Below are 12,192 nucleotides of genomic sequence, written 5' to 3'. Positions count from 1 at the left end.
ATTTGGCCTAGTGACTCATTGGAACCCATATTATCCCAAAGAGCCCCCTTAACTAGCAGGATTAAGTCTGTCAGGAAGCCCAGACTTCCACCCCACTTTTACATGGAGCTTTCCCCAGTTTATGGCAAGATTTGAAAATCCTTCATGGACTAAAAAAGACTCATAAACAAGATTTAATGGAGATAACTACCCAAAGAAGAGCACATTAGGAGTGAAGTAGAAATGGTAAGTTCATGAATAAATGACCTACTGCAAAACAGAACCCATTAAGGTAGGGTTAAAACTATGCTATTTATAGTCGTTTTACTGATCACCAGTAGTCAATCTAAAGTGAGTCAGGAACTGTAGAAACTATAAAAGAAAAGGACATTTATTTGTTATTAGGCATTTCCTAACCATTAAGTTTTCCCTAAAAACAAGGAGGACTCTAGAGCACATTAGCAGTCATCTGGTAAGACATAAAAACAGTTGTTTATTATTAAGTAGCTTTGAAAAAAAAGTTGAGTATGGCTGATACCCATTTTCTACAACTGTCCTATTTATACCCCCCCCACACAGTATAGCTTAGCAGCAAGCACACTCCCCCATGGTTTGTACCTCTCCTAGTAGCTGTGTTTTTATTTTATGAAGTCAGCATCTGTTACATTCACTAGTGTGTCCTACTGTGTGCATTTTGCTCTGTTCTTTTGACTGAGATAATTCTCTATCAGACAGTCTTGTCTGTACCAATCAGGGCTACAAGTTTAATAACACTCTTGATCAACAATACAGATCAATAAAGTATTGATCAATAACATCAGAACACTTTATATTTTACACTACTATTTGTTCAAATGACATCTATCTCATTTGTAATCACACTCCACATACATCTATTTTGTCCATCTAGCCTTCCTAAAACTGGCATGGTTTTCAATGGTTGCTTAGCTGCAATAGTGATTCCTGAATTAAGGCTCTTACAATATTTCTCCATCTTGGCTGCACATTAGAATCACCAGAACTACTTTAATAAATACAGATATTCAGGTCCCATCCCCAAAGATTGTTTCATTTGTAAGGGGGTGGAGTCTGGGCATTAGTATCTTTTTAAAGATCCCCAGGAGAGTCTAATGTGAACTCAGGGCTGAAAATCATTGTATGAAGACCCATAAAGCAAGAATTCAGAGTGGAGGTTACTGTTAATGCTCATGGTAAAAGTAATATAAATAACAGACTTTATGAAGTGCCATAAAGATAACTTTTTTTGGATAACAATAACTAGCCAGTAAAATATCTATTGTGGTTGTAAATTACATAGAAGGATTCTGATTTTTAACTGCAAAATTATAGACTTTTCCCACATCCTCATGCCTACATTAATCTTTTCTTGGTTACACACACCATAGATGGAAATAATAATCATAGAGTCTTTCATATAAACTGTGCAATCCCATTGTTTTTAATGAAAAAAATCAGCAAATTTTTATGTTTAAAAGCCATCAATAAGACAGGTTTAAAGAAAGAGGACAAAGGGTAAAGGAAAGAAAGCGAGGTAGAGGAGGGTACTTGAATATCAGAAGCAACCCTTACAGTAAATGTTTGAAAAATGTTTGAAAAAAGACTTATGGTTTGTTAAATGATGATAAAGAGAGAAGGAGGAAAGAAGAGAGTAAGAGAAAGAAAAAGTGAGGTGAATTTAGAAAATGCACCATGAATGCCTCAAGTACCAACCCTAATAGTTAAGGTGGAGTGAAGAGTCAAAGAAGGACCTTGGCTTTGGAGTCAAGCCTAGATTGGAATCTGAGGTCCTCCTCACTTCCTTGAGTGATCAACAAAAGTGGGACTATTGGCACATTCCTTACAGGTGGATATGAAGATCAAATGAGATAATTTTTGCAAAAGCATCAAGCAAAGGGTCTGGCACTTACTGGTGATTACAACATGGGAGCTATTGAGTAATAACTATTAGCATAATATTCACTTTAGTAAGTATACATGCATATTAAGATAAGATGCATATAAATATAACAGTGGCTCTGAGAGCTAAAAAGCTGCTGTTTGCCATGTAACATTTACGCATACTTTGGCATATTATTCATTCTTGGCAAAATGTGATTGATATTTCCCTGGTATATATGACAGTCTTTGTTGAGATGACAGTGTTCTTACCTTTGATTTATCTTTGTAGAACAAGGGAACAAAACAATGAGAAAGGACTGCTCTTTTTCTTACCAACTTATTGAGCATATGTTAAGAAAACAGTGTTCTAAAATAAGCAGCTCACAAATTCTGTTATTTTATATTGTGTGGTAGTGGTTTGTATTATGTGGTTATAAAATGGGGGCTGCTTTACCACTTACTCTCAGGAATGTGCTTTGTATTGGGGTATAATTATAAATATGCTTACCAGCTAGTTTTCTAAGGACAATTTTTGGGAGTGAATATAGCACATTGCATTACTGTGTGTTCATTTTAGAAAGGTGTTTTAAGGTAACTAGATCTAATCCTATGCCCATGCCAAGTGCTCAGAGGAGGACTAGTAGAATAAACTGCTTCTTATACAAAGCCCTAAAAATAGGAGGAAAAGGGGGGAGAGCTTAGGGGGCTGACTGTTACTGAGGCTAGACAATTACTCAGTGGGAATGTTGTAGAAGTGATCCCACACTGTTTAGATGGACTGGATTCTTTCAAGTTTTATCCCTTCCAGAGATTCTCTTATATTAAGAGAGCACACTTTGTAGAGAAATCTACTTAAAAATAGAACGCTACTGTGATGAACAGATACCGGATCCAAATTCAATGGTTCAAAATTTTACTTTTATACCTTATGTAAACTTGCCTTTCATTATCATAGTTTTCCAGGTCTCCTTATGACCTGTGGCAAAGTTCCACAGGTAAGAAGACTTCTCAGTATAATTTTCAGCTGCAAGATTTGGCAACAACAACTACAGCTCATGATACCAGTGACCATCCTCTTATGTAACACAGAGAATATTATTTAAAAAACCATTAGAAACCACAGTTGAAAATGATATATTAAACTACTTAAACAAGGTACCTAAATGTAATTAATCTTATTTTGACATTACCAAGAAGAGTGAGTCTCACTATCAGCACAGCACACATTTTTTATACCCCTATATCAGTAGGAGAGCACACACTTTTGATAATAATAAACATCATTTTTATGTGAGAGACTCTAAAATACTTGTGTTCAGCCCTAATACTCTAATCCCAGGTGTTTGGAGTTTTGAGTTCCTAAACGTCCTCCTGGCTCCTCAGAAGAGAAACAGATTTCCAACAAGACCGGCCTCTCCTATTTTTCTTTTTGTTGATCGTCATTATTTTTCCATTCACCCAGACCTGGGTCCTTACACTCCAAAGTTTATTGCCAAATATGAGCCTGTATCTCTTTCCCTTTCATATCCAATTAATTGCCAAGAACTACTGATTTGGTTAAAAGAAATTATCTGCTGTATATGCTCTCCTGTGCAATCATTCACTGTTGTAGCATAGGGCCTTATTTTCTTAAACTTGGACTATTGTAATCATCTCTTCCTCATCATTACAGGCCACCTCTGAAAGCCTGCCATGCTAGGGAAGCTCTGAAGTGACCCTTGAGTCAGTACTCCATTCCAGCTCCCTAATCCTGAACCTAAGGACAAGATGGACCTGCTATAGACTGAGTATGCTGATTATTGCTGTAACTATGGTTTTCAGACAACAACAAAATGTGAATAATGAGGTATATTATAATTAATTCATTATCCACATTGATCACTTACTCATTAACCTTTATGTGATGAATTTACTTATACCAAATGAATGTTTATCTTTGTTTGTACTCAATCGTTATCTGTTAAATTTAGTTGATTAAGTTATTATTTAACTCCCTAGTTGTGACTTATATTCTCTTACCAAAGATTAAATGTTGTGAAGACCATAGGGATCACTAGATCTAAGTTTTGGATCCACCTCCTCATTTTGCAGATGAAAAGCTTCAGCTTGGTATAGTAAAAGGACTTTCTTGGGTTATTCAGGCATCAGCAGTAATGCTGGATCTAGAACCCAGGTCTTCAACTTCTCAGTCTACCTTTTCTCAACATACACTAAGGAGCCTTCCTTCTCAGATTCTACCACAAACTTATGATATTTGCAATTAATTAAATTCTAAAGGTCAGATGAAACATTAATAAGGCAGTGTTTTGAAGAGTAGATTAGATGTTTGCATAAAACATAAGGACAGTTAAAAGCCATTAAATATTTATTTAATTGGACAATCATATTCTTTAGTACCAATGAATTTTCTCTAAAAAAATTCAAGAAAAATTTTAGCTACAGCAGATAGCACCTAGGTCCCTTGCTGAGATGACAAATGAAGCAGAAATGCTCTTATCAGAGGCACCTGCAATCCTGTTTTTTAAAAATAAAATTTAAAAATTATTCAAAGAGTTCAAATGTGAAAAGAATTCAGGTGTTTTGCTTAAAAGATCCATGTTATTGAAACTTTAGAGCAGAAAATGGGATTCTTAGCAATCGATGACATTTAGATATTTAGCATTCCCAGCACCCCCATAAGTCTTTGAGAATGGAACACCCCATTCTTTTCACTATTGCTGGATGACTACTTTAATCAGAATGTCAGCAATATTCCTAAATGGAAAGATCTGATGGGCAGAATTGGAGAAAGAGAAAAGATGGCTAACACCTTTTACATATGTATATGGTATACTTCATGTGTTTAGTTATAGTTGCAAAGCATTTCAAATTTACTAGGTTATCAAACAGACATCAAATTTTAAGATAATTCAACCATGTGAAACCCTGAGAAAAATCTCTAATTAAGAAAGCAATCTACATTTTCCCTTAAAATCAAAGGCCAAGCAAGAAACAAACAAACAAACAAAAAAAAAACCTATGCAATTTATGATGCAACATTTTTTCAAATTATTATTCTAAAAAAAAAAAAAGCCAGCACAGAATGCACTGTTAGAAGAAATAGTCCTAACCAAGTTAAACACATAATTTCAACACACTGTCTTGCACGATCCTTACCGTGCTCTTAAAACTGAATGATGTTTTCCTAATGGTTACCAAAGTTTTTTCTTACATTTCATGAAACACAATATCCACTCTGATGGCATTTCAAGAATTCACTACTTGGAAAAGAATTTTTTGGGGTGGGGATGGGATATGTGAATGAATAGTGAAGAAGTAGGAAGAGAGAGATCAAGACATGTCCAAAATGAAACATTTGGATGGAGACAAAGGGGAAAAGATAATTTGGTAAATCAGCATATCAAGAATAGTTTTATTGTTTGCTATCTCATTCTTAGAGTTGCGGAGGTGTTTTTTGGTCTTAACTCTACATAGGGCTCTGACAACTCTATATAGTACTCTGCCAACATTACATAGGATTCAAAAGAAGTATTACAACTAAGAAAAGATTAACCATTTAACTAGAAAATATTTTAGACATTTAGTAGCAATCTGGAGACCTCTGTCCAGATTCAAATCAACTAAAATAATCAGATGTCTAATAAATTCATTTTGCAGCAAGGGTTTCCCCAAATAACTTGAAAATAAAATTTTACTACACGTTGTAATTTCCATTCATTGCTTTCTGGGGACCTAATTTGTACAATATTAAATGCCAGGGAATTATTTAATGGAGAAATGACTTAGCAAAGCTTATCTACTTACAAGTTCAAATACTCTTCACATTTCATGTTTAAAGGAATATTGAAATAACATTAAATCAATTTCATACTCATTCTTGTATTCTCATTACTTGAATAACTTGGGGCTAAAAAGATAATGCTTTAAAATGATCATTTCTAACATTCTTGTTAAAATACTTCTATTCAAGTAATAAACAGAGAATTAAAATAGTATCACCATGGGATATTTTGAGAAACAGCCCTCACAATGTAATGATGATTAAATTTGAATTCACAAAGACATTTTTCCTTGCATTTAGATGTTACCATTACTGCACATGAGTTTGCATTTGTCTTGATTTATACAGCTATTACATGATGTATCAAAGAATACACTTTCTTTAGCAAATTCTACTCATATCTCTATCTTTAAAACACTGCTACTCTCAAAAATAAGGTAGACTGATGACAAATGTAGACAAGTGTGAAAAATACATTGTAGTCAATATCCAAACCAAACTTTCATTTAAAATTAATATTACAAAATGTATAGTAGAATTAAAGTTTTTTTCTATTTTATCAGTTAACTTGTTATTTTCCAGGATTCACAACATAATCACAAAGAGTGTGTCACAATTTCAAAGACTGGCTCAACATCTGAAACAATGTCATGGGCAATGACCAGTACATTCCAATAGTCTGTTTTTATTTTGTTACCATGAAAATTATTTCCTTTGTATTCTTTCTTTCTTTCTTCAGACTTCTTTATGAAAGACTTGTGACATTTTATAGATTGTGCAATGAATGCTTTTAAATTATTATGAATATAATAGCTTTTCAAAACTTGCATTTATCTAAAGTCTGAACAATTAAAACGCAGCTACTAGATGGCATCAAATAAAAAGGATGCTAAATTCCATCTGATGTTTCTAACAACCTTCTGGCATAATATAATCCTACAATATCTTCTAGATGATCAAATAATATGTACTATTTAGGAAGCTTTACTATTAGGTATTTAATTATTTGACATTGATCACCATTGTATAATAAATAATAATATCAGTTCAAAAATTTCCACTCAAGGAGAGCAGTTTATTTTCTAAACCTATTGAATAAATCATGGCCTTGAGACCATCTAATTTATTTCTTAATAAGCCTAATATCTTCTCTGTGACCAGAATATAGAATACATGTGTACATAACTGTGAGATTCATGGCAGGAGACAAGTTCCACTTGTTAGATATATGGCATTATGTAGGTTGCTGAGCCTCTAGTTCTCAGGCCTTTTCTTTGTAAGATGGGAAGATAAATTGTACCTGCCTCTACACTTCAGTGTCTTTTTCAGGGCCTAAATAACTAATCCAAGTGAAAATGTGAGGCCTCACTAAGATATTGCGGCTATCATTGTGGCAAAAACAAGTGCTTCTTAATGTTATTAGCACACAATCTGGAATTCAAAGGTTGAGTCCTTTTTAAGAGCTGTATACCAATTCAAATAGATAAAAATTTATTGTGTATTTATTCACCCATAACTAAATAGACATTTTAAAGTACAAGAGTCTTGTTTTAAAACATTGTTTCTTTTATGAGAAGAAACAATAGTTTGTAATAACTAGGATCAGTATTTGTATCAAAGTAGAGACAAATGGGATTACAGTTGTTTTAGGGAAACAGGAGAATACTGATACGGCTTTATTTGCTATTTCCAAGGATAATGCATGGTTCTTTGGACATGACAATATTTAACACTTCAAATGAATGTTCTTGTTTACAAAAAACTTTCCTATTAAAACAATCAAGAGAGACCACTAATTTTTTTTTTTAAAACAGTTATTAACACCTTAATTTTCTACCTGTCATATCTTTACTGATGATTTTAAGCTTAGGAAATTGAAACTATTTAACTACAGGCCAAGAGATTCCTTAAATAGTCACTTAATTGTCTCTTGAAGAAACAGTTAGGATAGCCAGCCTCTTTTGAAAACACGTTTGACCACATGTTTTCGTTTTAAAAACGTTTCCTAGTCCTTACCTGAGAAACAGGAACGTGCATTGAGTGTTTTTATTCGTTTATTCTTCCCCAGAGATTTCAAAACAAACGCTATATCTGAGTTTGTGCATATGCAGTTTGACCTTGAGTTTCTGGGCATTTAAAGAGGACGGCTCTACCCTCCGCTCCTTCCTCATTTAAGTCATACTGCACCTGCCGAGAGTCTAGTCGGTCTCCTCCGAGGACGCAAGGGGTCGCCCCTCTACCAGGATTGCACCAGCAAACCAAGCCGCAAACGCAGACTCAAGTGCGAAGGAGCAAGAGCATCGCTGCGGGAGCTGTCTGCCAGTCCCACTCCCACAGAGTAACTGGAATTGCAACCCAGTTCCACCCATTCTCTCTCTCATTCCCGCAACACAAACAGAGGTCGCCTTTGACTTGGCCTTGAGATGATTAAGGCAGGTCGAAAAGCTGTTTGCCTTTGACTCCTCTCGGCCCAACCTAGAGGTGCATCATTCCACAGCTCCCTGAGACTGCGCCCCGGGAAAGCTGCCTGAGACAGCGCCCCGGGAAAGCTGCCTGCCCCGTGGTCCTCGCTGGGGGAGGTGGGCACAAATGGACTACAAGCTTTCTTTCCTGTTTCTTCCTTCGGAATCAGGGGCCCCAAAACTGCAAAGCGAGACGCCTCTGACACTCAGTACCCTGTCCCTCCTTGGCAAGTGTGTGGCTCCCAGCCCGGGGGTCCTCGGTGGAGCTAAAGGAGGGAGCGTGCTCTGGGACGCCCAATGGGCACGGGCTGGAAGAGCGGATGGAAAACAGAGTGGGCTGCGTTTCAGCTTGGGCTTTCTATGCCCACTGACCCCGAGACTCAATTCTCCAGGTCAGACCCTGGGAGGAGAGGAGGCGGGGACCGCCAGGCGCGTGGACACCGCTGAGCCCCAGGCAGCCCCTTCCGCGTCCTGGCCGGAATGAAAGAGTGGGTGGGGAGTTACCAGAGTACACACCATTTGGAGGCCAAGAATAATAAATCGAATGCCCTGACATATTTAGTTTGGGTTCTCCTGCCTCCTGCTAGGCGATCCTAAAGGCGGTGAGGCCCGGCCAGGGCCCCTGTAGCTCTGGCCCTGCCACCTTTTTTAAAGGCAATTTTCAGGTGAATCAAACCTTGTCTGGCTGAGGCCAGCAATACAAAGGGAGCTTTCAGGGGACCCTCATGCCCAGGGGCAGGGCAGGGACAAACAGCGGCCGAGAACTGATTACTAAATTTCCATCTCACACAAGCCCGTGTTGTGTCCTCCGCGCTGCCCCGACGCCTGCCCAGAAAGACTTCCCGGGCGGGACGCTGGGAGAGGGATCTCCTTGGGGAACCAGGTGGGGCCGCTGGGCATGGGCTGCACGCCGCGGAGGTGCGAGGGGCCAGAGCAGCAGCATCGCTTTCTGCCCTTCGCGAGCTCCAGGAGAGGTTTCCTCCTCCCTCTCCCCACCAGCGCCCCCAGCCATAGAGCCTGGGTCACCCCTGCTTTGCGATCTGAGAAAGGACTCCCCAGGGAAACACAGACACTAGAGCAGCGAGGGCGCCAGGATGCCCTGGGGCGAGCAGAGGTGACACCTTCGCATCTGTCCCTTCATCTCGGGAAGATTCCACCTTTCAGACAGACCAACCCGAGCTGAGGCTGCCCTGGTGGTGTCCGCTTAATTCCAGCTACCGCACTGTCTTAAGAAGCCACCACAATCCACCCTTTCAAATAACAGCATTAAGGGCAGCGAGGAGTCGAATCTTTAGGGGGACCCCACTCTCTGTACGTGTGTGTCTCAGGGGACACACTTGAAAGGGCCAGAGATGGTACAGATGCTCACATGTGACAGTCAACTCCGCACCTCCGGCTCCCCACAGCTGGGTTTCTGCTGTCTTCAACCCTCGGGCGTGGGACGTCCGGCAGCTCTGCAAACGCGCAGACACACGAACCCCAGCGCCTTGCGCGCCCTTTGGCTCCGCTGGTGCGTGTCGGGGATGCGGCTGCTCAGGCGCTCGCTCCCTGGCTTCCTGGCCGGGTAGCGGGCGCTCGGCTACCGGAGTCCAGCCTAAGGGCCCAGCCAAGGTCTCCCTGAACCAGGAGGTTGCGCGAGGTGAGCGAGTGCCGCGGCTGCGCCTCCCTCGGCATTTACTCAGCAGTCAGGGGCATCCTGCGTCTGGGCGTCCCAATTGCCTAGGGCTGGGTACCCTTGTCCGATCCTCAAAAGGAAAGCACAAATCCCGGGTGCGAGTCTAACCCAGGACCGAACTTTCCCGCGAACCTGAAGTTACCAGGGGGCGGGAGCCACCTTAGCGCCGCGTCCGCCCGCCCCTCGCACGGGCTAGGATGCTGCGGGAGGCAGTGGCGCCGAGAGGAGGGGGTGAAAGACGCCGTCCATACCCCCAGAGCCCAAACCCGCATCTCCTCTGGGAGGCGCAGGGCAGGAGGACCGCTGCCGTTGGCAGCCGACTCCGGACAGGCAAAGCGACCCGACAGGTGAACGCGGCGGGAGGGAGCAAACGTGTAAAAAAACCCTGCACTTACTTCTTCGCTGGCGCCTTCCCCGGGAGGCGTTTTGGCTGCCGATGTATTCCATAAAGTTCAAAATGATAAAAAACCAAGAAATCAGTCGCAAGTGCATAGTAACCCGGTAATGCTTCCCTTCCTTTTCTCCTTTTTCTTTTGATTGTTAATTATATTTAATGTTTTTAAAATATATGTAGGTGTTAGGCGTATATAGAGAGTGCCCGAGCAGCGGGACTTCTCCTCTCACATCCGATAGGCGTGCTGTGATGGCAAGCGAAGCGGGGCGGGTGGACAGGGAAACCAACTATTGTACTTTCAAATTATCCAAGCACTGAACTGCGGCGGCTTCGCTGGGGTGGCTGGCATCGCCGCGAACCGGGGTTCCAGGAGCCGCCGGGGCGGCCGCAGGTAGCATGTTGTGCGGCAACTGCCGCAGGCGGGATCCGGGCGGGCGAGCGGCGGCGGCGGCTGCAGCGGCGGCCCCTTGGGCTCAGAAGCTGCGGCGGCAGCGGCTGCAGTGGCGGCGGCCCCGGGAGCGCAGTGGAGCGGGCGCAGTCGGCACAGCGGCCATGGCCAAGGGGCGGCGGAGAGACCCCGAGCTGCTTCTGGCGAGCGCGAGCAGGAGACGCTCCAGTGTTGGGCTGGGCTCCCGGGAGCACCACATAGGGGAGGAGGAGAGGGGGGAAGGGAGAGGAGGGCAGGGAGGGGGAGAAGAGGGGGAATGGCTCTGGGGGGCGGGGGAGCTCGGGGGCGGGGAAGGAAACTGCTGGAGCAACAACCCTGAGCGACCTCAATAACTTTCAATTTCAAGAGGGAAAGAGGGAGCTGGAAAAGTACAGGCGTTGCGATTTGGCAGAGGGACGGGAAGAGGCGCCTAAGGGGTCCCGGGTCTACAGCGCAGCATCTCTGGACACTGCAGTGACGGCGGAAGAACTCGAGCCAGGAGAATGGGAAAAGCAGTGCGTGCGAACAGCCCCTCAGAAGGGCAACTCCGGTGGGGAGACTTGGGTGCACTGGGGCTGGCAGGCAGTGTTGAGGTCGAAGACCCCCCACCCGTTCAAGTTCGGCTTCTTTCCGCGGCCTCAAGCTAGGCGCACCCGGCTGTCGGTGGCCGTGCGCCCCTGCCCCCCTGTGTCCCGGCGCCCCCACCCCACTCTCAGCGCCGGCGCGCAACTACCCCCTTTGGCAGATCGCTGGAGAGTTTCTGGCTGCTGACTTGTTCCCGGCTTTCCTGACCTTCTCCTCTGTTGCCTTTCTCCCTTTCTTTATTTCTCCCTTTCTCCCTTTCTCTCTCTCTCTCTCTCTCTTTCAATAAAAGTGGCTGCAGTTGGTCGCCAGGCGGGTGGTCGGGAGGAACCTCTGTGGGTGCTGCCGGTCAGCTACTCTGAGGTTTACCTGCTCTGAGCGGGGAGGACCCAGAAGTGTGTGTGCTCAAGATCTTCCCATTGGAAATGTAGTTGTGCTGCGGGTTTTTTTTTTTTTTTTTTTTTTTTTTTTTTTTTTTTTTTTTTTTTTGGTGACAAACCAAGCCTTTTCTGTGGCTTTGGAAGATTCCTTTCCCTCTCAGCAATTCCCTCTATAGTCAGCTCGCCCCCCTTGGAGCTTTCTCTCCCACCCTCGGTCTCCCAGTGTTCTTGAGAGGATCTGCTGTACATTTTGATATCTCATCTGGAAGAGTGGGAATAAGATTTGGAAAGATTTTCCCAGTCTTGGAGAAGGAAGGAGGGGAAGGTCCACTACTTTCTTATCTTCCCAGCCCGAGTGGAGGCCCAAGGCAGCAGAGAATAAGATGCCCTGGCCCACCCAGGGATGGGAGAACAGAGGGCTGGCACCCCTGAGTGGGGCACACCCTGGCTGTCGGTAGTAAATGGTGAGCTTTCCACGTCTTTTCTCCGGTAGCACTAGCCGGTGAACTTTTCAGTAATTACTGAAGAAGTATTTAGTCGAAAGTCACAAGCCTCAAGTGCTTTTAACATAAGCCTGACTTATGTATTATATTTAACAAAATATCTGGAGGAC

At 42.8% G+C, this 12,192-nt stretch overlaps 1 protein-coding gene across 1 annotated transcript in view; it reads right to left on the bottom strand.

The window, feature by feature from the left end:
- Positions 1–10,571, bottom strand: part of RSPO3 (R-spondin 3) — a 76,990-nt gene extending 66,419 nt beyond the window's left edge. Inside the window, exon 1 of the mRNA XM_023230698.1 lies at positions 10,192–10,571. Coding sequence (XP_023086466.1) covers positions 10,192–10,288 — 97 coding nt within the window. The 5' untranslated portion in view covers positions 10,289–10,571. The remainder of the gene's footprint in view (positions 1–10,191) is intronic.
- Between the last annotated feature and the right edge of the window lie 1,621 nt (positions 10,572–12,192).

Source organism: Piliocolobus tephrosceles, chromosome 5 (assembly GCF_002776525.5).
Source record: "Piliocolobus tephrosceles isolate RC106 chromosome 5, ASM277652v3, whole genome shotgun sequence".
Lineage (NCBI taxonomy): Eukaryota > Metazoa > Chordata > Mammalia > Primates > Cercopithecidae > Piliocolobus > Piliocolobus tephrosceles.
Note: the sequence above shows the minus strand (reverse complement) of the source record. Positions and strands in the feature narration are given on the sequence as shown.